Source organism: Callospermophilus lateralis, chromosome 13, assembly GCF_048772815.1.
Source record: "Callospermophilus lateralis isolate mCalLat2 chromosome 13, mCalLat2.hap1, whole genome shotgun sequence".
Lineage (NCBI taxonomy): Eukaryota > Metazoa > Chordata > Mammalia > Rodentia > Sciuridae > Callospermophilus > Callospermophilus lateralis.
Window position 1 is genome coordinate 29,116,646 of NC_135317.1, and position 24,027 is coordinate 29,140,672.

General features: G+C 37.5%; 2 protein-coding genes across 6 annotated transcripts in view; one reads left to right on the forward strand and one right to left on the reverse strand.

Annotated features, from left to right (window-relative positions):
* Nucleotides 1–472: 472 nt before the first annotated feature.
* On the reverse strand, nt 473–23,105 carry Nudt5 (nudix hydrolase 5). Of its 5 annotated transcripts, XM_076832120.1 has the most exons (10): nt 22,955–23,105; nt 14,958–15,055; nt 13,189–13,256; nt 9,003–9,052; nt 7,254–7,361; nt 5,860–5,955; nt 5,166–5,267; nt 3,233–3,241; nt 3,048–3,101; nt 473–715 (listed from the first exon to the last, which is right to left on the reverse strand). In XM_076832120.1, exons 2-10 carry the CDS (start codon nt 15,018–15,020, stop codon nt 606–608), a joined length of 660 nt encoding a protein of 219 aa, XP_076688235.1. In that variant the 5' UTR covers nt 15,021–15,055; nt 22,955–23,105; the 3' UTR covers nt 473–605. The 5 variants fall into 5 exon arrangements, with proteins under 5 accessions (XP_076688235.1, XP_076688228.1, XP_076688234.1 ...); XM_076832113.1 differs by lacking the exon at nt 473–715 and having other exon boundaries at nt 722–5,267; nt 22,959–23,098; XM_076832119.1 differs by lacking the exon at nt 473–715 and having other exon boundaries at nt 722–5,267; nt 14,958–15,052; nt 23,024–23,047.
* Nucleotides 23,106–23,152: 47 nt separating this feature from the next.
* Cdc123 (cell division cycle 123) overlaps nt 23,153–24,027 on the forward strand; it is a 59,731-nt gene continuing 58,856 nt past the window's right edge. Inside the window, exon 1 of the mRNA XM_076832112.1 lies at nt 23,153–23,509. Within this exon, the coding sequence (XP_076688227.1) occupies nt 23,436–23,509 (74 nt within the window). The 5' untranslated portion in view covers nt 23,153–23,435. The remainder of the gene's footprint in view (nt 23,510–24,027) is intronic.

Consider the following 24,027-nt stretch of genomic DNA (forward strand, 5'->3'; position numbering starts at 1 on the left):
ATTGAGTAGAATCAATCATTTTTCATTATCTAAAAGTTGGGTCACCTTCAGTAATTAGATGGTTATCAAGTCACTATATACTGTTTATCACAAATGTTATTCTCTATTGATTTTACATACTGTATTGCCCAGTTGGATTTCATATAACAATTCAATTAGGAGAGGCCAAAGTCGTCCTATATAGGTCTCTTTCTTCAAAACTAAAAACACTAATGCAGAAAACAGGTATATACATACCCAGCAACAGAATTTTTATTGTAGATGTTGAGGGTGGAAAGATTTTCCCCAATTTGGAACTCAAGTTTGTTTTCCTATCCTACCTTTTAGATTAGGTTAAAAAAGTAGTAGTTGGGTTTAAAGAAATAAAACTTGTAGTAAAGACACCTGCATTTGTTTGTTTCCATTAATATTAGCTAGATTTTAAATTTTAAAGGTTGTAGCCTACCTGTAATTACAGTTCCATACCACCACATGCATTTTGTGCCACTTTTATTTTATGAAAAAACTAATTTCAAATCTACATTAAACTAAGTTGAATACAAAGTCTTTGTGAAGAAGACCTAGTAGTCTCATTTACAAAAACAGGGCCAGTGTCCTCTTTGGCCTTAAAATTTCAGGAAGGGCACTTCAAATGGCTTCGTGTTTGCATGTTTCAGTGCCAGAGCATATGAGTAGACTCTGGCATCCACTGTAAGATGTTCTTCAGCTACTAGAGCTGCAGGAAGCAAAAAATATAACTTAGAAAATGCACTTAACAATGGATAACATTTTCAATATTTACTGTACAACTAGTATTTGCCTGTTCATAGGCTAGATGCTCGTAATAATATTTTCTATCTTCAGAGATCCCACTTCAAAGGAAGAATGAAGGACAGAAAAGTAGGATCCCATTCCCAGCACAAGATAGAACACCAAGGATAATGATTTTACATGTTAAGACAGCAAAGCTGTAAGTTCACAGATCCAATGGTTATACTTCATTTACAGCTCTGGGTTTACTCTTCTGAAACTCCAAGGTGATGATTCTCCCATCACCGGAGGGTGCACATTTCCCCTTGGCAGGCTGAAATATGTGCATGTTAGGCCTGGAAAAATACTACCAAGAATGTGTTCTCAGAATTATAATAGGCCTTAGTGGGAACTTGTTTTTCACTCCAATGGAGGATGTCAGACTTTGAACGTGTAGTTTGCCTAGCCATTTGTTTGGGAACAATCTCAAAGATAATTTGATCCTTGAAGGCAGGGATCATGTCCTACTCACTTATGTATGGCAGATGCTCCATAAGTGTTGAATGCTATTCTTTGTGGCAAACTGATCTTAAAATACCTTCCTTACACCTTCTCAAATGTCCCTTGTTGAATATATTACTTGATTACTGTATCTACTAAGGTTAGGCAAACTGGTTCTTTCATCTTTTTCTCTCTTCCTCCCTTTCCTCCTTCTCTTGCTCTATTTTCCCCCTCTTCTAAGATCAGAAACAAAGGCAAATTAGGTGGGAGACGGCATAGAAAGTCATTTTTTAAAGAGGATATTCTCTTAATGGAAGAATAAAAACTGATGGTGTGTAGCACTTAAGCACTTGGATGCCAAGTGCTTTGCCTACATTGTCCCATTTAATTTTATTAATGCCTCCTCAGAGGTAGAGGCTATTATTATTCATGTTTAAAAATAAAGTTTAGAGATCAAGACTTGTTTGAAGTCATAAATAATCAGCTGAACCTCAAATCTAGTCAGGAATGTGCAACTATGAGCTGTATTGCCTCTTTATTTATTTAAACTGAGGATTGAACCCAGTGGTGCTTTACCTCTGAGTTGCATCTGCAGCCCTTTTTATTTTGTAGTTTGCTTAGGGCCTCCCTAAGTTGGTATGGCTGGCCTTGAACTTGCAATCCTCCTGTCCCAACCTTCCTAATTGCAGGTATTACAGGCATGAGCCACCATTCCCCGCTGTATTGCATATTAGCCACTGACATGGCTTTCTCAGAATGGTATCTGTTTTTAATATGCTACGATTATTTTGAAGTCTGTTTTTAAGATCTTGAGGTGGTTTCTACTTTAGGTCTAGTATTTTAAAAGGTAAAGTAGGGACAGAGGCTGAGAGTCTGAATTCACAGTAGCTTTTGAAAGATACCCACTTTACCTTTCAAACCAGTAACAGACATTTCAGAGTGATCTGCTTTGAAGTGAAATTGTAAGCCACTTGTAGTCATGGAAGGAAGAGACACTCTAAAAAGCTTCTGAGCAAATAATGCTTCAAGTTAATGTGTGAAATAATTACTTAAAAATGGTAGAACAAATAGGTATCAATTTCCTGAACTATAACCAATAAAATATTTAAATTTTGAAAAGGCTCTCCTTTGTAAATGAGCAGAAATCTACCCAGCCGGCACAGAGTACTCCTGGAACAGCCCTTGTCATGTCTGCATTAGCAGTATCGCCTGAGGCAGTTATATGAAGGACATCTTTCCACATAATAGAATTTTTACAAAATCCCTGTGAGATGGACTGGCCAAGAGTTACAGAATGGAACTTCATGACCAGTGATTTAAAAAGGGTCACACAGCTAGTTAGTTTGGTTCATTATATCAGTTTATCATGGTATACAGTAGATACTACAAATATTTGTTGAAGAAATATTGTTAAATTCTCCTTTAACTTACATCCTGCACAAAGAACCATCCAAGACACAGTTGAGGGAAAGCTAAGGCATATCTACTTACGCCTTTGCACTACTATGGAATAAAGATTGAAAGTATAGGATAGTTTTGGCTAGTTTTGAACAGGAATATAATCTTAAAACAATTTTGTAGGGGAACAAAGGCCCCTACTAAAGGCTTTTACTTGAATATAGAATGTTTTGCTTATATTCTAAAATTCCATGCCAGCTGGAAAAAAAAAATTACTATATGTCAATGGCAGTTTTCACAATGGTTTCTAGGTATTGGACATTAAGATAAAGAAATGGGAGTTACTTTTAATACTCATTTGCTAGGGATGGGGCCAAGGAAAATAGAGAAAGTTGGGTAATAATCTTAAGGATGCTTACCATCAAGTCTATTCAGCAGGTCGTTCTTTGGTAAAGAAATTACTTCCACAAATTCTAAATAAACAAAGTTCAAATGAAAACAGAGCTAAATAACAAGAGCCCACCAAAACAACCCAAAATGTCTGTAGCGTCATCACTATACTAAGCCATACAAGTGGTCAGCAACTGGAAGTCGAATAACATACCTCCATCCCCTGAAAATAAACAACAGAAGGAGAACATTTTAGCAAGACTGCAAGGGTAATAACTTGGAAAACTTTTAATAATGTAAGACATATCAAAATGGCTATTTAACAGAGACCTGATTCTCTACCAACTTTAGTTATCTCATGACAAAACAAGTTCCAACAGTACAAAGTTTTATTCTCTAAATCAAGGGCTTAATAAGAAAATTTAAAAGCACATTCTATAATGTACATATGTAGATGTAATATCTGTATACTGTGGAAAAATATACATAAAATTTACCTTTCTGGCCATTTTTTTTTGAAGGGCATGATAGTTTATTTTAAAAAATTGTACCACACTAATCATGACGACCACCAGCATACATATGATAATGGCTTTTCTCTTAGGTATCAACATTGCATTGCAGTATTTTTGTATACTGAAATGTTTCAATAGGACCAAGAATGTTAAGAGAATAAAGATCTTAGATGAAAATGGACACTAATAACTCTGGTGTTTTAACCCACAGAATTAATTTAACCCCCTATGAATCAGTGACATAATGTTCAGAACTATCTATCACCCCAAACAGGAACTTGGAACCCATTAAAAAATAATGGATATACGGGGTAAAAATGGGAGTTCATATCCCACTTGAATCAAAGTGTGAAATATGATATATCAAGAACTATGTAATGTTTTGAACAACCAACAATAAAAATTAATTTAAAAAAAAGGCACTTACAAATGGATTAAAAAAAATAATGGATAATTATTGTAATCTCTATTTTCTGTGTCTATTAATTTGTCTGTTCTGGGTACTTCATACAAGTAGAATCAAATAATATTTGTTTTTTTTTGTGTTGGGCCCATTTCACCTAGCACAATGTTTCTAAGGTTCATGCATGTTATAGCATACCACACCAAGGTTTTTATGAGAGCTGAATATTCCCCTGTGTGCAGAGACTACATTTTGTTTATCCATTCATCTGCTGATGGACATTAGGTGATTTCCACTTTTGGCTACTGTGAATGATGCTGCAGAGAACATGGATGTACAAGTATACGAGTCTCTGCTTTCAATTCTTTTAGGAATGGAAATGCTAGATCTCATAGTAATTCTTTTTTTTTTTTTTTTTTAATATTTATTTTTTCAGTTCTCGGCGGACACAACATCTTTGTTTGTATGTGGTGCTGAGGTTCGAACCCGGGCCGCATGCATGCCAGGCGAGCGTGCTACCGCTTGAGCCACATCCCCAGCCCCTAATAGTAATTCTATATCTAATTTTTTGAGGAATTGCCAGACTGTTTTCCATAGCATGTTATATTTGCAATTTAAAAACTAAGCATTTAAAATTAGTTGCAATTAAACACTGAAGCAGGAATAACTAAAAAGGGTAAGAAATTATAAAAATTCCCATTCATACATGATTTACTGTGGTATGTATATAAATACTCCCTTTAAGAGGTGGAAGAGAGGACGTGGAATTGAAAGCTTGACCCCAAACTTGATAAATATTTTAGAACAAAGAATATCCTAACACATTCTCTAAATATAAAACTCATAAGGAATAGTTGATAAACATCTGCCCCTTAACAATACTTGTCATTCTTACAATATACGGGAATATAGAAATCAAGGTAGTGTTGAAGTTTCTGACTTTATATTTGGGCCTGTAGCTCATTTTACTAAGTGGGAATAAACTTCATATAAAAAATATGGAAATGTGTAATTTAACATTTTAAATAAAGAAAGAATAAAAATCAATCGAATGAAAGAAAAATGCTAAACTACCCAAATTAGGAAAACAGACGAGAATACTAAAGTACCTCTAAAAGACTATGATGCTTTGAATGGAAGATTATGATTCATTTAACAAAAAAATTTAACAAATTAAAAGGATACTTAATGCAATTTAGCCTCCTTCAGCGTAGCCAACACACACTTACCTGGCTTTGGCTTAGGTCTTACATTTTCTGCATCATCTCCATTGATGGTTACTGTCACGATGTGTGTGGTACAGTTTGACAAACCAGGATCCATACATACAACTATGGAGAGCAGTGACAACTCATCTTAAGAAACCAGTCATATGCTTTAGTCCCTTTTCTCATTTGTCTTACTACTTAAATATCCTAAGAAGACAGGCTGGGGATTCATAGTTACAGAATTGATAAAGCAATATTTCAGTTATATACTCAGTCAGTACATGCTACGGGACTGCAGAGTATATGTATACTAATATATTTCACACATATTTCTCCCATTTTCCTCAGAGTTACTAAGTCAGGTTTGGTTAAGTCTGAGGTGTTAGGTGGCACTGCCTAGTTACAAGAAAAAAGGATACTTCTAGTGAGGAGTGTGGCACATGGATGAGGTGAGAAAGTACTAAAGGTTAGAATGGGGGAAATTCTGAAAGGCATCTAACTTTCATGATTCTCCTCCAAGTTCAGGTCCTTCTTGTTTCTACCTGCTTTCCTGAGGAGATCAATTATAACCTATTCTCTTCAGTGAATTAGTTGAAATAATAGTCACTTGCATTCTGAGCATAAAGAACATCCAAATAACTGATCCCTTTATACAGAGGAATCCAGTGATTTTCAAGATACTGTCCAAAGTGCACACCTGGCAAGCAGTACAAACCTGGAGAACATTCAGCAACGTCGCCCTTATAGCCAGTTTCTTCCTCCAGTTCCCGAAGAGCAGCAGCTTCTGGGCTTTCATTGTCATCTATGAGACCTGGAAGTCCAGATCACTTATAAGATGGGATAGGGGAATTCAATTTCTTTGCAACTTTTCATTCTTCTAGCATAGCTCAGCTATGTTAGATGAGTCAGAGGACCATGTAAAGTGGTTTTAAAGATAAAGCTGACTGGAATTTAGAACTTAAAAGAATACATTCCTCTTATTTAGATCTGGATTTTTTTCATGACGATGATATATCAACAGTCTTTTTGTACAGCACAGTATTTCTAAGGAAAAGTGACTTGGTGGTGGCTAAATGGCTACTTTTGGGAGCCAACTATGTGACATAGCACAAAAAGCAGCTTTATCTATCTTGCCTTTCTGTCCCACAGAAAAATACTGAGGTCTTATAATGAAATGCCAGAAAGGAGTAAACTGAAGGCTGGTGGACTTCAGATGACCATTATGGTTCTTGTGAGAAGCAAATAGGACAAGTGGGAGGAGAGTGGCAATTCAGATTCTTTTGCTTGAATGGAATAAAACAATGTGAAGAAAAAGTGAACTGCAGGTTACTCAGTTACTTTGAATCTTATTAATTTCTTTAGTAAAATGGCAAGTAAATGAGAAATGAAATAGCTCTCACTGTATGTTACCATGAACTGGGCTTTTTCTTCTTCTTCTTCTTTTTTTTTTTTGGTGGTGGTTATGGAGATTGAGCCCAGAGTCTCATGCATGCTCTGTATGCACTTCACCACTAAGTACACTCCAAAACACAACACTTGCACCATTAATGACAATAAGAGTTCATCTTTTTAGACAGGGATAATCCAATAAAGTCCTAAATAATATAATGCACTAAATTTTGGATTGCTTTAATTACTGTATAACTGAAAAAATATTGAAATTAAGAAAATTTCCTTCTCCTGTTTATAGATGGTAGATCAAATTGTCTTTTTCATTTATGGTTTTTGGAGTTCAATCTGACCTGCTTATTACTAAATTTCTTATCAGGAGCAGATTGCTAGTGACAGGAAATGAAATAAGTTGACAAATTAAGGAACAGTAATTACTTAAAGAGAGACTGGAGAGAGACATTGCAGAGAGGTGGATGGGATGGCATGGAAAGGTGGGCCGTAGCACCCTGCCTCACATCACCTTCTTGGATTCAGTGGATCACTGGAGTGCGGCTGGTGGCCTGGTAGAGCCTCCCAACAGAAATGGTTCTGTTTTACTTAAAACCACATGGACAGATGAAAAGGTGTTAAAGATCTAAGCACTGCAGTTCTCAGGCACTGCCCTGCTCAACAGTCCCTGAGAAGGAACATGATGTTTGTTCCTTCTCAGCTACTCACCTGCTGGGAACTCCAGGCAATAGCCGCCCATTGGTGGTCGGAACTGTTTAACCAGAACAATACACTCATAATGAAGAGTTCTCTGGAGCACTGGGATGACTGCTACACCTGTCACCAGAAAATGAAAGCAAGGTAATCTCTAAGAAAGGTTAGCCAGATCAGCAATTTGCTCAGAGCAATCCAAGACTTCTGCATCCAGAATCTACTCTGAATTTCCCAGTAAGCAATAAGAAATTAACTTAAATCTTTAGTGTTGGCAGTTAACATTGGAACTCTCATTTAAAACTGTAATTAAAAAATAATCAGGTTTCTGTGCTTGATTTTTTAAATAAAAAGCTCATTTTAACTGTCACTTTTTTTTTGAGAGAGAGAGAAGGCCTACCTATGTTGCCTGTTACCCAGGTTGGCCTCGAATTCCTGATCCTCCTGCCTGGGCTTATAGGTGGATGTCACCATGCCCACCTCAATTTCTTAACAAATAAAACCAAACTGAAACCAAGTATTTCACATAGCATCAAGGACATGAAGCTTCAGTCTACACGGACCTCTAGGCAGAACCTTCACTCACTGTGCAGCAGCTGGACCACTGTGAGTTAGTGATCTCCGTGCTCCTGCAATTCCATTAAGCAAGAAACCAAGTAAATTCCACTGCTTCTAGTGTATGCTAACTAGACTGGTTATATAACAGAGTAAAAGGTCTTTCCTCCCAAGTAACTTGGCCTTAATCAAAACAAAACTAAAAAACAAAAAGCCCCTGGGTTCTGGAAAATACAAACCACCTGGGAGGAGGACTTGGCTCCTTTTAAATGCTTTTGCTTCAGGTAAGAACAAGAGCTGCAGCAAAACTACTCAGCTTATAGTAAAAATAGATATCAGAAAAATAAAAAGGAAAAATAAGAAAGAGACCTACTTCCCCAATGCCAGAAGTAATTTTCAGGATCGTTTCTGAGGTCTTTGCAGTCAAATCACTCATGAAAGGAAAGGAAAGGAAAGGTGAACTGCAAAAACAGTCTTTTCCCAATTCACATTAACTTATAAAGCAAGGGGTTGATAGGCAAGAAGCTGTGCCAAATCATTTTACCAAGCTGAGGGCTCTCAACCTGGATCTTTGAACAGCAAATATAGACACAGAGGGTGGCTTTAAGATTTATATTTGGCTATAAAAATATGTACACCTCACCTAAAAAATACCGTTCTGAGCTTAGAAAACAAGAACCAGAAGTTCTTTATAAAGAAAGCTTGATTTAAGCTGGGTGCCAGCCATGGCAACTCATTGAGAATCCAAAAAAATAAAATAAATAAATAAATAAATAAAAAATCTGAGGATGTAGGAATGTAGCTCAGTGGTAAAGAGCTCCTGGGTTAAATCCCCAGTAAAACAAAACAATACAAAAAAAAAAAAAAAAAAGCTTTAGGGCTGGGGATGTGGCTCAAGCGGTAGCGTGCTTGCCCGGCATGCGTGCGGCCCGGGTTCGATCCTCAGCACCACATACAAACAAAGATGTTGTGTCCGCCGAGAACTAAAAAATAAATATTAAAAAATTCTCTCTCTAAAAAAAAAAAAAAAAAAAAAAAAAAAAAAAAAAAGCTTTATTTAGTTACATAGAACTGGAAAAAAAAAAAGGAGATTTTTCAGGTAAAAGAACATAACTGAATGTAACTCTTTTCTCTGAGATTTTGGTTATACTAAATACTCTCCTGCAATTATCTGTGTAACTTTCTTTATAAAGAGAGTTATAAGACTCATACCATCAGCAGACTGTCCTTTCCTGGTTGTACGTTTCACTGTTTCCCAAGTTCTGTTCAGACAGAGACGATGAAAAAAACTGTTAGTGCTAAAGGAGAATGTTCATAGGTTTCCATGTATAACCAGAACTTCATAAATGCAACACATGCAATGTGTTAATGATACTGTCCTAATGATACTGACCAAGACTATAAAGATCTGTTATTTAAAAAGCCAACTGTACTTAGAGTTTCCAAAATGATCAAAGAAAACCATTGCCATCCTACACTTAACCCTCTGGGCACCATCTAACAGAAAGCCTGCTAGGCACTTGCTTTGCCACTCTTAAAACACTTCAGTTTGGATCATCAGTCTGCAGGTGAGCAGGGCAGCTGGTGAGTGCAGCTGTGAAGGCTGTTAAGCAGTGATGCAAAGTAAGCCCCAGGAAGATCCCAGCCTTGTCCCATGCACAATGCCAACTACTGACATTATTTACATAGATTTTTAAATATATGACCTAAAGTACACAGTTTAAGAAAGTAGAATTTTCCCATTTACTGAGGAATTATTAAATCGAGGTAAGTGCTCTATTTTGCATATGTGAAGTTTTGTCTAAGGGGAAAAATGGTCCCTATAGGGAAAAAGTGAGGTAACAGCAAATTCCTGCTCCCTGTTATGGCTTTACTCCTTGTTAGATATCTGTTCCTGGCTATGTTACTTCAGGTTTTGGTAACGTCTGTACTAATCCACTTCCTTGACAGGAACATTGAGCAAACTCATATAGAGAATGCAGTAACTGAAAAAATCATGCTGTTTAAAGGGGAAAGAGCATAACAGGAAACTTCTCCCTTTATGCTCTCCTCCCTTAAGTAGAAAAAAAAAAGGTAAAAAATGGGAGTGGAGAAACAAACAATTTTAGATCTCTTCTAAAGGAAGTGAGAGATCTGGGTGGCTCTGGGAATTGGAATAAGAAAAGAGTCAATATCTGCAGCCCAGTAGTAAGGGTTATGAAATGTACTATTATGAGAAACCCTCTTGCTGATACTTTTTATGTAGTGGTCCCCAAAGTTTGGACCTTGCCCCATTTCTATAAAAAATTTTCTGATATTTAATCTGGTTTAAAAATAAAGGAAAAAAACCCTGTATATCTTTCAGCATCATACCCAAATTCTAAAAGGCAAATGTGTGTAAAAATGAACCCATGAAAATAAAGACTACTATGACAACTCACAGCAGCCCGACATTCCTGTTAGTAGCAAGAAGCCAACCAACAAGCAATTTCTGATAAGTAGGTAATACAGGTTGCAAGAGATAAAACACCTTTTGGCATAGCTCCCTCTGCTGCCTCTTAAGGTTAGTCCTAAAGACTGAAGAAGATAGTGCTGGAAAAAGCACTGAAGGTCCCATCCCAAATTCACTAGGAATAAGGGAAACAAAAAGAGTAGCATCATTATAGTGGTCAAGATGAAGTCAATAAGCAGTAATGAGCCACAAAGTTTCAGCAATAAACTATAAATGTATTTTTAAGAAATACTAGAACAACAGTGTCCCCAGGAGAGCTCTAACAATTTTAAAGGGACTCTTGAGAGATTACTTTTCAATGGGAGTAAGAGAGTCTTAATCTCTACTTGCATGCCAGTTAAACTAAAACTACAATCTCCTGGAAAATGTTTTCTCATTTCTAAAACCTGGGAACAAATTATCTCAAAAATCTCTTCTGGCTTTAGAATCATGTTTCCATGAGGTTGGATGGTCACAAAGGATGACTCCAGCACTACCCTGAATGTCAATGTAGGGACTTACTAACAGTATGTCTTTACACTTCTAAAATTAATTTCATATCCTTTTTTCTGTGAATAAGACAGTGGACCAAAGGATTCTCTAGCTGATATTTTATGTTTTCTGCATATGCTTTTATACCACATAATAGAGAACACATTCTTATAAATTTATAGAATGTGGCCTACTAGAAAGTTCAGAGATTCTGTCTTTAAAACTTGACATTCCAGTACAAAAATATTAATGTTATATAATATCTCATCAAAGGTCAGCAAGACGACTTATATGATGAAGAATGGAAATAAACATGTACAATTAGGTTGGTAGAAGGTAGGGTCCACTCCCAAATTACTGAAATAGACTCTGTAAATGAGATCTAGACTTGAGTATTCTGAAGAAAATCCCCAAATGACTCTGGTGTACATTCCTAATTAATTGTTGGAAGGGAAGATGACTAGCAAGGTTAAGAGATAGATGGCATAAACCAACACATATTCTTAGACTAATTAGTGTTAATGGTTGCATTTTGTGTTATAAACTTAATTTTACAAGAGAACCATACCATATAATATATTGGATTCCAATGTCTGTATATATTTTCACAAATATAAATACATTTGAATATAATGTGCTCCCTGAAGCCTTGCCACATTTCTGTATTGGGTTTGGCCATATACCTTACCTTTTAAAATATCAAATTCACTTAATATTTTAAATGTTACAGTCTTTGAGGATGATAATGGCATAGTGTGTTAGCTTTCTTACTTTTGGGTTTTGAGTCAACAGTGCAGTATAAATATCTTAATGTATCCTATAGCTCTCCAACACCAGGACTTATTAATGTTTTTTGCTAATTTACTATATCTAATAAAAAATTGTTCAAATTTGCGAATCCATATATTTTCTTCACCTTGATGACGATGTGTCTACCCACAGAGAAGCTATGTATTTTTATCTGATCACTTAACAAATGAAATTTTTATAATAATGAATATTAATCATGTAATCTGGATAAATCATGTGATTTAATTTTCATATTTTCTGTTTTACTCATTATGTTTCATTAGGTAAATAATCTATTTAACTTTTCCCATTTTACTAGGTTTTCTTCAAATAAACCATAACAATTAGTTATATACACACACACACACACACACACACACACATTTGCAGTGCTAGAGCTTGAACCTAGGACCTCGTACATGCTAGGCAAGGGCTATCTATATCCCTGGGCTACAATCTCCAGTCCAGCCCTAACTTTCTTTTTTTTAATAGTAAGGAGGCTTGAATCCAGGAATGCTCTAGCACTGAACTATATCCCCAGTCCTTTTTCATTTTGTAAAATTTGAGACAGGGTCTTGCTAAGTTCCTGAGGCTGGCCTAGAACTTAGGATCCTCCTGCCTCAGTCTTCCAAGTAGCCGGGAATACAGGTGTATGCTACCACACGGAGATTTTTTTTTTTTTTTTTTTGGTGGGGGCGGGGGTACTGGGGATTGAACTCAGCGTCACTTGACCACTGAGCCACATCTCTAGCCCTATTTTTGCATTTTATTTAAAGACAGGGTCTCACTGAGTTGCTTAGCACCTCACTTTTACTGAGGCTGACTTTGAACTCACGATCTTCCTGCCTGTCTCCCTAGCTGCTGGTATTACAGGCATGTGCTACTGTGCCTGGAACTGGGAATTGAACTCAGGGGCACTCAACCAGTGAGCCACATCCCCAGCCCTATTTTGTATTTTATTTAGAGACAGGGTCTCACTAAGTTGCTTAGCACCTCACCGCCTTTGCTGAGGCTGGCTGTGAACTCATGATCCTCCTGCCTCAGCCTCCCAAGCAGCTGGGATTACAGGCATGCACCACTGCACCCAGCCTCTTTTAACTTTTTAATGAACATTTTTCATGTATAAATCTGAGTCTAAACAAGAGATAATTTTCTTAGCACATTCTCAGAAGTGGATTATTAGGTCAAAAGGTACAATGTGTTTCTGGCTATTGCTACAACGAGTGAAAATATGCATTATGATATGGGTTTTTCTTCCAATTTACATTCTATGAACAAGGTATAAACATCTAGGTATTACCTTAAAACCAGCTATATTTTTGTTTTCTCTTTCTAATTCAGAGATTAAAGTATTGGTTTTACAAGTATTGTTTACATGTATTGTTAATTATTCTGCTGTCTTGGCAACTAAATTAGGTTTGACACAAAAGTTTAGTTCCACACTAGTCTACTGCGGAAAATGGTGTTAAAATAGTTTCCTGATTAATATCAATGATCCAAACATTCTAACAGTGGAAAAACATCTTCATTAAAGTTCTTATTTAAAAGTTTATAATGAGGAAAACATAAAAAAAGTTATGTTAAATATTCAACAGAGATCCAGAGAACCAAGATACTGATCAGTTTATAAGAGAAGAAAACGTTTACCTAGTTTTACCAGTAGGATCCATGTAAGTTGTTTTTTCAAGCTTGACCCATTTTCCTTCTGAAATTAACTAAAATGAGATCAGATAGTAAGTTGGGAAACTTTCTAACCCAGTTGGTTTTTTATCTAAAAGGTATTTTTTGTTCAGATTTTTGATATGTGGTCCCCCCACCTCAATAATCATGCTTCCCTCCCAATAATTTTGGGCAACTTTTCATTTCAGAATAAATAGTCAAAGTTGTTTTTCCTAAAGGCTAGCTCTGATTCTCTTTGGAGTTTTTGAGGTATTATTAAGAAGTGAAAATAAGTGACAGTCAAAATGAACAGGAAATGGGAGCGTGGCTCAGAGAAAGCATGTGCAAGAGCTCTGGTGTAATTCTCAGCACCAATAAGTAAAAAAATTGAAACTTCTGGGATGGAGGAAGTGGGGGCAATTAGATGGGAGCACCAAGGGTAAGAGGTCTTCTGGGATACTCCTACTAAAGTTCTATCCTCTCATCTGGGTATTAGCTACATAGGTGTGTGCGTGAGTAAAATTTTATTAATGTATTTTCCATAGATGATTATACTGGAAAGCTAATTGTGGGGAAACCAGGTCCAGGATTAAGTTTCCTACCCTGACATGTGATCTGTCCACCCAATCTAAGACAAGTCCCTGGGACTGTTCAGGCTAGCTGTTTGAGTTTTGGTTACAAGGACTAACTTACCTATAACACTATACCGAACTGAGAGAGTTTCACTGTATACTTAAAGCAGTAGCCTTTTTCTTACTATCCTATCTTTCACTTCTTGCCGGCAGCAACCTAAAAATTATCAGCAGATCTGTTCACAGACAACGGAAAAACTTTTAAATAAAAAATAATTCCAGAAAGGTGCCAAGATCAGAATTGATGAAGGATTTAAAATTTATCCACTGCAATCCTTCCTGCAAGAAGAGACTCTTGAAAAACTAAACTGAATAACATACAAGACAGACTTTAGTTCTACAAAGTCAGTGGAATTTGGACTACAACTAACAATTTAGTTTCCTTTTTTTTTTAATATGTATATTTTAGTTGTAGTTGGACATAATATCTTTATTTTATTTATTTTTACGTGGTGCTGAGGATTGAACCCCAGTGCCTTGCATATGCTAGGTGAGTGCTCTACCACTGAGCCACAACCCCAGCCCCAATTCAGGTTCTTAAACATACATGTTGGATCACGAACAGCTAAGATATGATAACTAAATATGAAATATCAAAGTTTTAAAAAACCCACATAGTTTTGCCTTTCTTTTCAGGGAAGTAGATTATTTTAATAAGAATTAAGGATTTTCTATTGAGTCAAAATCTACTTACAGTCTCATTTCATCCATACATATAACTAATAGGGATAAACTATTGCTCTCACATAAGAGCAAAAAGTACTTGAACTAGAAGATTTAAGGAACGACTATCTCCCAGATTGACAAGTGAATTATAACTTTGGGGGGAGAATATCTGGAATGTTGCCTTTGAATCACTTTTTTAAAAAACTCTATTCCCACTAGTGGGCAGAATTGCAGACTCTGGGAAAGGACTAACCTGTGTTTCTCATTTGCTAGCAAAACAATAAAACTTCTTTTTCCTTAAAAAAAAGAAAAGAAAAGAAAAAACAAAGTGCCAAAGCCCTAAAACGAGAGTAGGAGAATGTTTAAAATTATCCATCTGCAACAACAAACAACATAAATACTTCTCTTAAATTTAGACTTATGTGGGAAGGGAAAAGGAAAGTGAAAAACAAATTATACCTCCTCTGAAATAATAGTCTGTTTGGTATTCCGGGAAGAATCTGTTGGTTCTTGGTTCTCCATTTTCAATCCAGCTAGTCCTCAGTGAGAAGTTCCTGCTGTAAGATAATGAGATTTGTTTAGACTAAATTTTTTTCTGAATTAAACAAATAGCTGTCCATAGGCGACTAGTCAAGAGATTCAAATGGCAAATTATATACATTAAAGCTGCTTCTCCTTTGTTGATATGTGGTGGAACTACCCTAGATGGAAAAGCAAATTTAGAAGCAGTTTACTCACATTCACTAACCCCTGCTGTGCACCTGGAGGACAGTCTCTTAATCAGGTTTTCTAATTCCATATCTAAAACTTTTTTCCACAAGAAAACAGTGGGAAGATTACACACCACTCTCTACACCCACCCCAGTTCTGTCACTCACTCACCAACTTTTTTTTTTTTTTTTTTGGTGCTGGGGATTGAACCTAGGACCTTATGCATGCCAGGCAGTACTTTACCAACTGAGCTATACCCCCAGCCCTCACTTAGCAACTTTTTACATCTAACTTAACAGTTTCCTGTCCTGGCATTTTTTATCTTCTCTCCTTTTTAATAAGTTGGGGTAAATGGATTTATCCTTTTAACAATTTTGAGTTTACAGTTCAGTGGCATTGCACACACTCACATTTGTGTACCGTCAATATTATGGTTTCAACAGGTATCAAAGTACAGTTGTACAATCAACTAGTGCTAGAAGGTCTGTCATGAATAAAGCAGGTCCCTGATCCATTATCACACATTACTTCCTCTTTCTTAGTTTCCTCCTTCATTTTATGGACTTTGCCCCTCTGAGAGTCTTTTTTCCCTACCCTTTCAGTTTGTTAATCATCTGGAGGCACTGCATAGTTGTCTTGCTGTTGAGAAGTCCGAAGCTATTCTGATTTCTCATCCTTTTTTCCATGTGACCTGTTTTCTTTCTTGGGAAGCTTATGACCAAGAAAGAGTCTTCCCACTGACATTATTATAAGGAGTACTCAAGTGGGTCCTTCCAGTACAGAAACTTCACACTGTGCTTCTTTTTAGGGAACCTCTCTTGAATCACTTTATTGATAATTTCCTCCTCTGCATTTTTTTCTTTCTTTTAAGAACTGTTATTTAGCTGTTGAGTTTTGTGAATTGATTCTGTCTTCTTGTTGTCATTCTTCTTTTCCATTTCCTTGTTACCTCATTTATCTACATTTCTTAATTGCTACTCTAACCCTTTACTACTCTGAAGTTTCACAGTTCTCCAACCTACCCTACCTCATAACTTTACCTTCAGAGAAAATAGTTAACCCTCAGGTTGGGGGGGCAGTGGCAGATATTGGATCCAGGACTCCCCTTTGGATACCCAAATCTCCTGATACTCAGGTCTCCTAGATAAAACATCATGATATTTGCATACAACTTATACACATCCTCCAATATGTTTTTATTAATTAATTTATTTTAATTAGGTATATATGACAGCAGAATGCATTTTGATTCACTGTACACAATTGCAGCACATCCCATATATTTTAAATAATCTCTAAATTACTTATACTTAACGTAAATTTTACAAAAACAGTTGTTATATTATGTTGTTTAGGGAATAATGACAAGGAAAAAGTCTACATGTTCAGTACAGAAAGAATGACCCCCTTCCCCAATATTTTCAATCCATGGTTGGTTGAATCTATGGATGTGGAACCCACAGAAAAGGAATCAATTGCATAGACCTTCAAACATCACTTTGGTTATCATCGGTGTAAAGGAAAAAGTTTCTTCCAGAATCTAAAGTGATAATCAAATCTTTAATTTTTACCTTGTCAGCAAATTTCCTTATCTTAAAATACAATCAACAAAACCCAAACTATATTTATATTCATAAAGTACCTTTAAAAATCAAATGTCTAACCATCTTAATGGACCTGGCTAAAGCACCTGTAGCAGACCCATTAAAGATAAGGTGTTTGGGGGGCTGGGGATGTGGCTCAAGTGGTAGTGCGATCATCTAGCATGTGTGAGACATTGGGTTCGATTCTCAGCACCATATAAAAATAAAATAAAGATATTGTGTCCACCTACAACTAAAAAATAAATATTAAAAAAAAAAAGATAAGGTGCTTGGAATGCAGCAGTGGCCAGTATAGAGGCAGATTCTGTCCTCATGGACCTTTCCTTCTGGTGGGGAGGAAGAAAGGGTGACTTGAAGTATTATGGGAAAAGGTAAAAAAAGGATAAAAAGAGTAGGGAAGATATGTGCAGGATGGGGGAGGAAGTAATCCATATGGAATGATCAGGGTGACATCTGAACAGAGACTTGCAAGTAATAAGAAAGCAAGCTACACAGACATTTATATATTTAGAGACAGTCATTTAGCACATTGAAACCTAGAGGCCTAGTAAGAAAACAGGTAGATATTCCTTTGAAAATGTCTCAGATGCTGATTTACTAGGTAAACTTTTCACTGGTACTGATTGAGAGCAGTGATTGCAACCAAAGTAGCATGCTGACTCAGATAAAAGTAACCAAAGGTAGAAAAATCAACTTGTCTTTACCTGCATGCACTAAATTCAGATTAAAAAAAAAACAAAAAACTTTATATAGATTTTTAACTTCTAGATAGTCATGCCCTTCTATTAATAACATACACACCAGAGAAGAAAACTTGCCAATGTGTAAGGAAAGCTTTGAATTTTAACTCTTAACTGAAAATAACTTCTAGGTAACAAAGCAGCACCCCACCCCCCAGTTGAATACACAAAATAAAATGTCTAGAATGGTATAAAATTCTTGGGTTATGTCAAATTTCTACCTCCTTTGATTACATATATGTATTTTTGCAGTGCAGAGGATTGAACCTAGGGCCATGTGCATGCTGGGGAAAGCGATCTACCATTGGTCTATATCTCCATCCTCTAGGTCCTTTTTAAAAGTGACACTGACTCCACATAACTTCTTAGTGCATACCCAAACTTCTAAAAGCAGGGAACCAGTCTTCAAAACCATAAGCACCATCAGAAAATACTGAAAATCCAGGCGTACACCTTTAATTCCAGTGGCTAGGGAGGCTGAGGCCCTAAGCAACTTGACAAGACACTGTCTCAAAATAAAAATTGAAAAGAGTTGGGGATATGGCTCAGTGATTAAGCACCACTGGGTTCAATCCCTGGTACAAAAAGAAAATACTGAAGAACCAGATATCTAATCTCTCCTGTGAAAAGCATTTAACCTGGATTCCCAGAAGCCCCAGACAAAATGGCCACAACATGTAACACAGAAGAGTAGAACACAGTTTTGCTGCCCCCAAACGAGTATCTTTAGGGGCAAAGGGACAACTGGTCCTTTTTTAAAAAAATATTTATTTTTTAGTTGTAGTTGGACACAATACCTTTATTTTATTTATTTATTTTTATGTGGTGCTGAGGATCAAGCCCAGGGCCTCGATCATGCTAGGTGAGTGCTCTACCGCTTAGCCACAATACCAGCCCGCAACTGATCCTTTTAGAGTTCATGAAACTTGAAGGCCATTTAAGCCAGGCCCTCTTCTGCAGCTGTCTGTACAGCTTCCCTCTGATTTTCAAAGGCATGATTGACTGCCCGAGGGATGAAAGAGTAAAATTTTGAAGGCTAGTTCCTCATCTACTAGTCTTCATTTAAAAAAGTTAGTTGAACTCAATTTACCCTAAAGATCAATCCTCAGTCAGCACTCAAGATATAGCAGTTGTTTCCAACAGACTGTGTTAAAAAATATGTAAGCTAAAATATTAGAGACTGGAGGGAGGGGGGAGCTACAGGCCTATACCAAAAAATTAAAATTAAACCAGTGGCAAACAGGCTGGGCCTCTCTAGGGCAATCAGTTCCAAGGAGAAGCAGTATTCTGAAGCAATCCATCAACAGTTTAAGTAACAAAAAATAAGTGATTAACAAGCAACTTCAAAAGTATGTAGTATTCTTTACTATCAGATTCCCAAAATGTTTCAAAAAGACAATAAGAGCATCTCAAAAATAATACCAAAACAAGAAAGAAATATTATTTTAGCACTACTTCAAAAACAAGCCAAATGGTACAGTCTGGGGCCAGTCACAAGCAACATGCTGAAGGAAGAAAAAGAAAGTTTAAATTCCACACTTCATCCTCCACTACCTCCGTTACTGTGATAGCACTAAGTCAATTCAGGAACAGCTCTATCACAGTAGCAGCTCTATTTCAAGATTTAAAAAATTGTTTAATTTGATCCACTTCTTTAACTAGAATTTAAAACTATCTACATACTACCAAAATGTATGTTATTAAAAAATACATATACACATAATGTTGAATGCTTTATAATTTCATTTGATTGTCCCTCATCTTCAAATTCACTGTTTTAATTCACATAATTCATTTTAATTCAGTTCAGTAGTTCAGACCTTCTGACACTGAAGGTCTAAGATGTGTTATTTTCAAAAAACTCTAGTGAGGGGAAAATGTTACAAGATTCTTAAACTTTTAAAAGGTAGTTTGATACTGAGATATAATTAGAGACCAAGAAAGCAGGGAAAGCATTCCTACTGGAAGGAACCCACAAGTAAAGAAAGAGATACTAACTGGGACAAGGTTGAAAAATTATGAAAAAGTTTGGCAAACTCAACCTTTCCCTCCACCCTGCTTAAAACAAAATAAAAAACAAAACAATCAAACTCTACATATATGGGATGAATCTAACATTTGCAAACACATTTTTATGATTCACGGATTTGGTGAATCCCTGCCTCCTTCCTAGATCTGCAGGCAAACAAAGTACTCTACCCTGAAAGGCACACCATAATTTCTGTTGCTATACAAGCTAGTTTTAGGGTTAGGCAGAAAGTACAACCTTCCACTGAAGGGAAGGAAGACAAATGATCAATTTCTCACAGACTTGGGTATATTAGTACTAGTAACAACAGGGAGTTAAGATTGAGATTCAGCTGAGAACTCAAAACAACAGGCTGTGGAGTTTGTGCTCAGGCTCATTGCTCAATTGTTATCATACCTATTCCCTGAAATTTGTTGAGACTGCAAAGTGAAGCAAAAATCACAACAAGAAATTACATATTGGCCAGTATCTACCTGATAATTTGAGTACGATAAACATCATCAATACTCAATCAAATAAAAAATGTAGGAGTTTACCAGGTATGCTGGAACGTGCCTGTAGACCTAACTAGGCTGAAGCAGGAGTATGGTTTAAGCCCTCACAGTTTTTTTTTTTTTTTTTAGTTGTAGATGGACACAATACCTTTTTATTTATTTATTTTATGTGGTGCTGAGGATTGAACCCAGTGCTTCACACATGCAAGGGGAGCCCTCTACCACTGAGCTACAACCCCAGCTCAAGCCCACACAAGTTTGAGACCAGCGAGGACAACATAGCAAGACCCTCATTAAAAAAAAAAAAAGAGAGAGAGAGAGAGAGAGATGGGGATGTGGCTCATTAGTGGTAAATTGTCCCTGGGTTCTATAACCTGTACTTTAACACCCCTGAGTTCAATCCCTGGTACCCCCCCCCCAATAAATAAATAAAATAAATACCCCCAATAAATAAGTAAATAAATAAAAAGAAAGTATTTAGGTTGATTCTTCTTTTGTACCATACGGGTAAAATTTTGATACCACATTATCAAATGGATTTAAGTGACCTTTTTGCTGTTGATAATCATCCTCAGATAATGCAGACCTCTTGTACTTAATTTGTTAATTATAGAAAAACCATTGTTTTTTCTTTTTCTTTTTTTTTCTTTTCCTCTAGCAGGTATGACTGTTGGGTGGACAGGGAAGGAAATAACATTTATTGAGATTATAGTAATCGGTAACTAATAACTTGATTTTGGTTGAACAAGAATGAACTGACTGAATTCTTAGGAATAGTTAACTGGTTATAGTAATGACCCAAGCAAAGAACCTCTTGCTAGAGATCAGACAAGAGATTAACATGTGTTGAAATAGGGTGGTGGATTGACAAAGGAAAAAACATTTAATTTCTCTCAGAAAAGTTTATTATTTGCTCTAAAACAACTTCTAGGGAAGGGGTAAATCCAAGCTACTTCCAGGCGATGATTTGAAAGGAAACTAGGACATAGGGAGTTCACATTTGGATACACAGAGTTTATGGTGTTAGCAAGATATCCATATGGAAGAAAATATTAATAATCACTTGACTGCTGACATTTGTCAGTATGCAGGAGAAAAAGCAACTTCCCACTATTGTAAAGGTTTCAGTTGAAGAAACCTGAATATAAACACTTCTTGGCTAAACCAAGACAAACATGGTAGCTTAAAAAAGGGTGAAAGCTCATTCAATTGTATCCATTTCAAACACTTGAGCATCTCCTGTTTGTAGTGTTAATTTATTTGATGCTGGTTAAATGTGAAATAAGTTAAAACCAAGGGTAGGTAAGACTTCTAAGAAAGTCACTGAAAATACTTCTAAAGCATGCAGTCGGTATAAAAGACATATCAAATTCTTTCCCTGCAAGATCTATTATTTAATAGTTTTTAAATTAAGCTGCGTCACTACAAGAAACTGCAATGCTGTATTCAAGCTCAAATATTTTCCAGGCTACTTAAATATTACTCCTTCCAAAAGGACTACTACATTCCTGGAATCTGTTTTCTCCCAGATATTTGTTAATTCCTATCTTATACAGGAAATACCTTACTAAATGTATTTCTGTCAGTTCTAATATTTCTTTCGGCTGCAACTTTTTCTTCCTAGGCAAAAAATTGCAATAAAAAAGTATGAGTGACCTTTCACATCTGCTATTAAGTCTGTTAGCTCTATCAGTCTGGCACCATTCTCCGGTGTTAGGAGACGGAAAGTAAGAAATACAGCTTCTTCCTACTACAGTCGGGACTCCATTGATACATACTGCAACATTATAATCTATTTACCTCTGCTCTGAAAATGTATCCTTTAAAGTGGTTAGTTAACCACTTAGCCAGTAACATTTTTGAGAAAAACAATTTATCTTCTTGGGGGCAAAGTTTCTAACTTCAAATACACAGTGGATCCTGTTTATTATATCTAATGAATACTTTCTCAATGAGGCCTGTAGTAGGTGGGGTTACCTCTAATTTAAAACTGCTTAGGTCACCCTAAGAGTGTGCATTTATACTGCAAGCACCTACAAAACCACTAGTTTGTTTTTTTTTTTAAGTACAGGGTATTGAACCCAGGGACAATTTACCATATGGCCCATAATCCCAGCCCTTTTAAATTTTATTTGTTTTTATTTTTTGTTTTGAGGCAGGGTCTCACTAGGTCGCTTAGGGCCTCGCTAAGTTGCTGAGGCTGGCCTTGAATTTGTGATCCTCCTGCCTCAGTTTCCCAACTCATTGGGATTATAGGCATGCGCCACATTGCCAGGCTACTACCACTAGATTTTTAAAGGCGTTTCTCAGTAGCTAGTGTTCTCTCTCTCTCTGAAATAAAACTCATGACACAAATTCTATGAGAATTCTTCCATAAAATGATGATCCGATCATTTTAGAGACTGATATAATTTCTGACTGTGTGTTTCCAGACTAACAAATTTTGCGGGGCTGGACTAAATGAACTTGATGCTCAAGGAAGAAAACGTTCCCCCTGATGCTTTTTCAAACTAACCCGCCCCCTTTTACCTCCCAAACCGAACATCACCTCCCACCCTACCACAGGATGGGACAGGCGGGATTCCGCCCAGTCTCTCAAAATCAACACTCACGAAGGAAGAGGAACCATTCTCCCTGTTTGCAGCTGCCTCAACCAGTATACTCAGACATTTAACTGTGGCGTCCCCTGCTTCCTCCGATAGTCCAGGCTCTTCCACCGCAATCGCTGGTTTTCCTTCCGCACTGGGACTCTAGCCCAGCCGCAGACTGGGAGACACGCGCGCGGCTGCTGCACTGTCCGAAATCATCACGCGTGCTCCCTCCCACCCTCTCCACTCCCAAAGAGACCTTGTCCAGTGATTGTTCCGCACCCATTTACCTACTCCAAGGTGTGGGGAGAATAAGGGAACAGGAACCAAAGAAAAAAGGACGAGCGTGAAGCAGCAACCTCTGCAGATACCGGTGGCACGACTTCAGACACCGGCGCCTCTCGCGGTGCTAAGAGGATGTGTACGCGTCCTCCTCGAGGCATCCGTAGAAATCCCGCCGTTGACTTAGCCTTAGATGATTACCTTCCGGGTCGCAGAGCGTCAAGGGTGAAAGCCGAGCCGTAAACTCAAGTTCCTCTCTTACACTTCAACAATCCCTCTTCCCGGATTCAAATGCTTTTTGCGTGTCGGTGTATTAAGAGTACTCCCACGACTGACCTCCGCCTCCTTTTCTCCTGTTGCCTGCCAGCCTTACCGGCCGGAAGAGTCTTCGAACCGAAATATCTCGGCTGGCACTTCCGGAAGTGCAACCTAGGGTTCCGGGAGAGTGCTGGCAGGTGAGGGAAAAGTAGGGACGGAGGTAGCTGGAGGATGAAGAAGGAGCAGGTGCTGCACTGTCAGTTCTCCGCGTGGTACCCGCTTTTCCGAAGCCTTACCATCAAGAGGTAAGATGGGAGACGTTAGCCCGGGCTACTGGCAAAAGCGAACTGCGGCCTTCGGGCAAATCCCATCTCCGTCCAAAGGAGTGCAGGCCTTGTAACGACCGGATAGGAACGACGAGGTCGATTTCTTAGTGGTATTCGGAGTAGGGAGATTGATGAAGGTCAGCGTTTGCCGGCGTCCCCTTGCAAGTCTAGGAGTGTGCTGGGGGAGGTAGGAGGGTGGGTCCTGGTTCGGTGAGGGTCGGAGGCGGGCCGAGTGCTCGATTCACCTAGGGTAGGCCTTGGAGTTTACTAGTACTACTTGAAGAATTGCCAGAGGCTCCAGGCGATCAAGAGAACTGGACAGTCTGGGCTTTGCCACTGACCTGCCCGCCCGGCTCCCATGGCTTTCCGCCACCGTAGAGTGAGAGCAATTTATACAGATCCTATGTTGTGATGCTCCAGTATGATAGTGTATATGGAAAGAGTTGTGTGTGCTGTGGGAAGAAGCAATCTATCCGGAAAAGAAGTGGAGCCGTATT

Coding starts and splice junctions, on each gene's coding strand:
- Nudt5 (XM_076832120.1), bottom strand. CDS start 15,020: ATGGAGAACCAAGAACCAACAGATTCTTCCCGGAATACCAAACAGACT. Junction 5,956..7,253: donor TTGCCTGGAGTTCCCAGCAG/GTGAGTAGCTGA, acceptor CTGGACTTCCAG/GTCTCATAGATGACAATGAA. Junction 716..3,047: donor CCTGCTGAATAGACTTGATG/GTAAGCATCCTT, acceptor TGCTTCCTGCAG/CTCTAGTAGCTGAAGAACAT.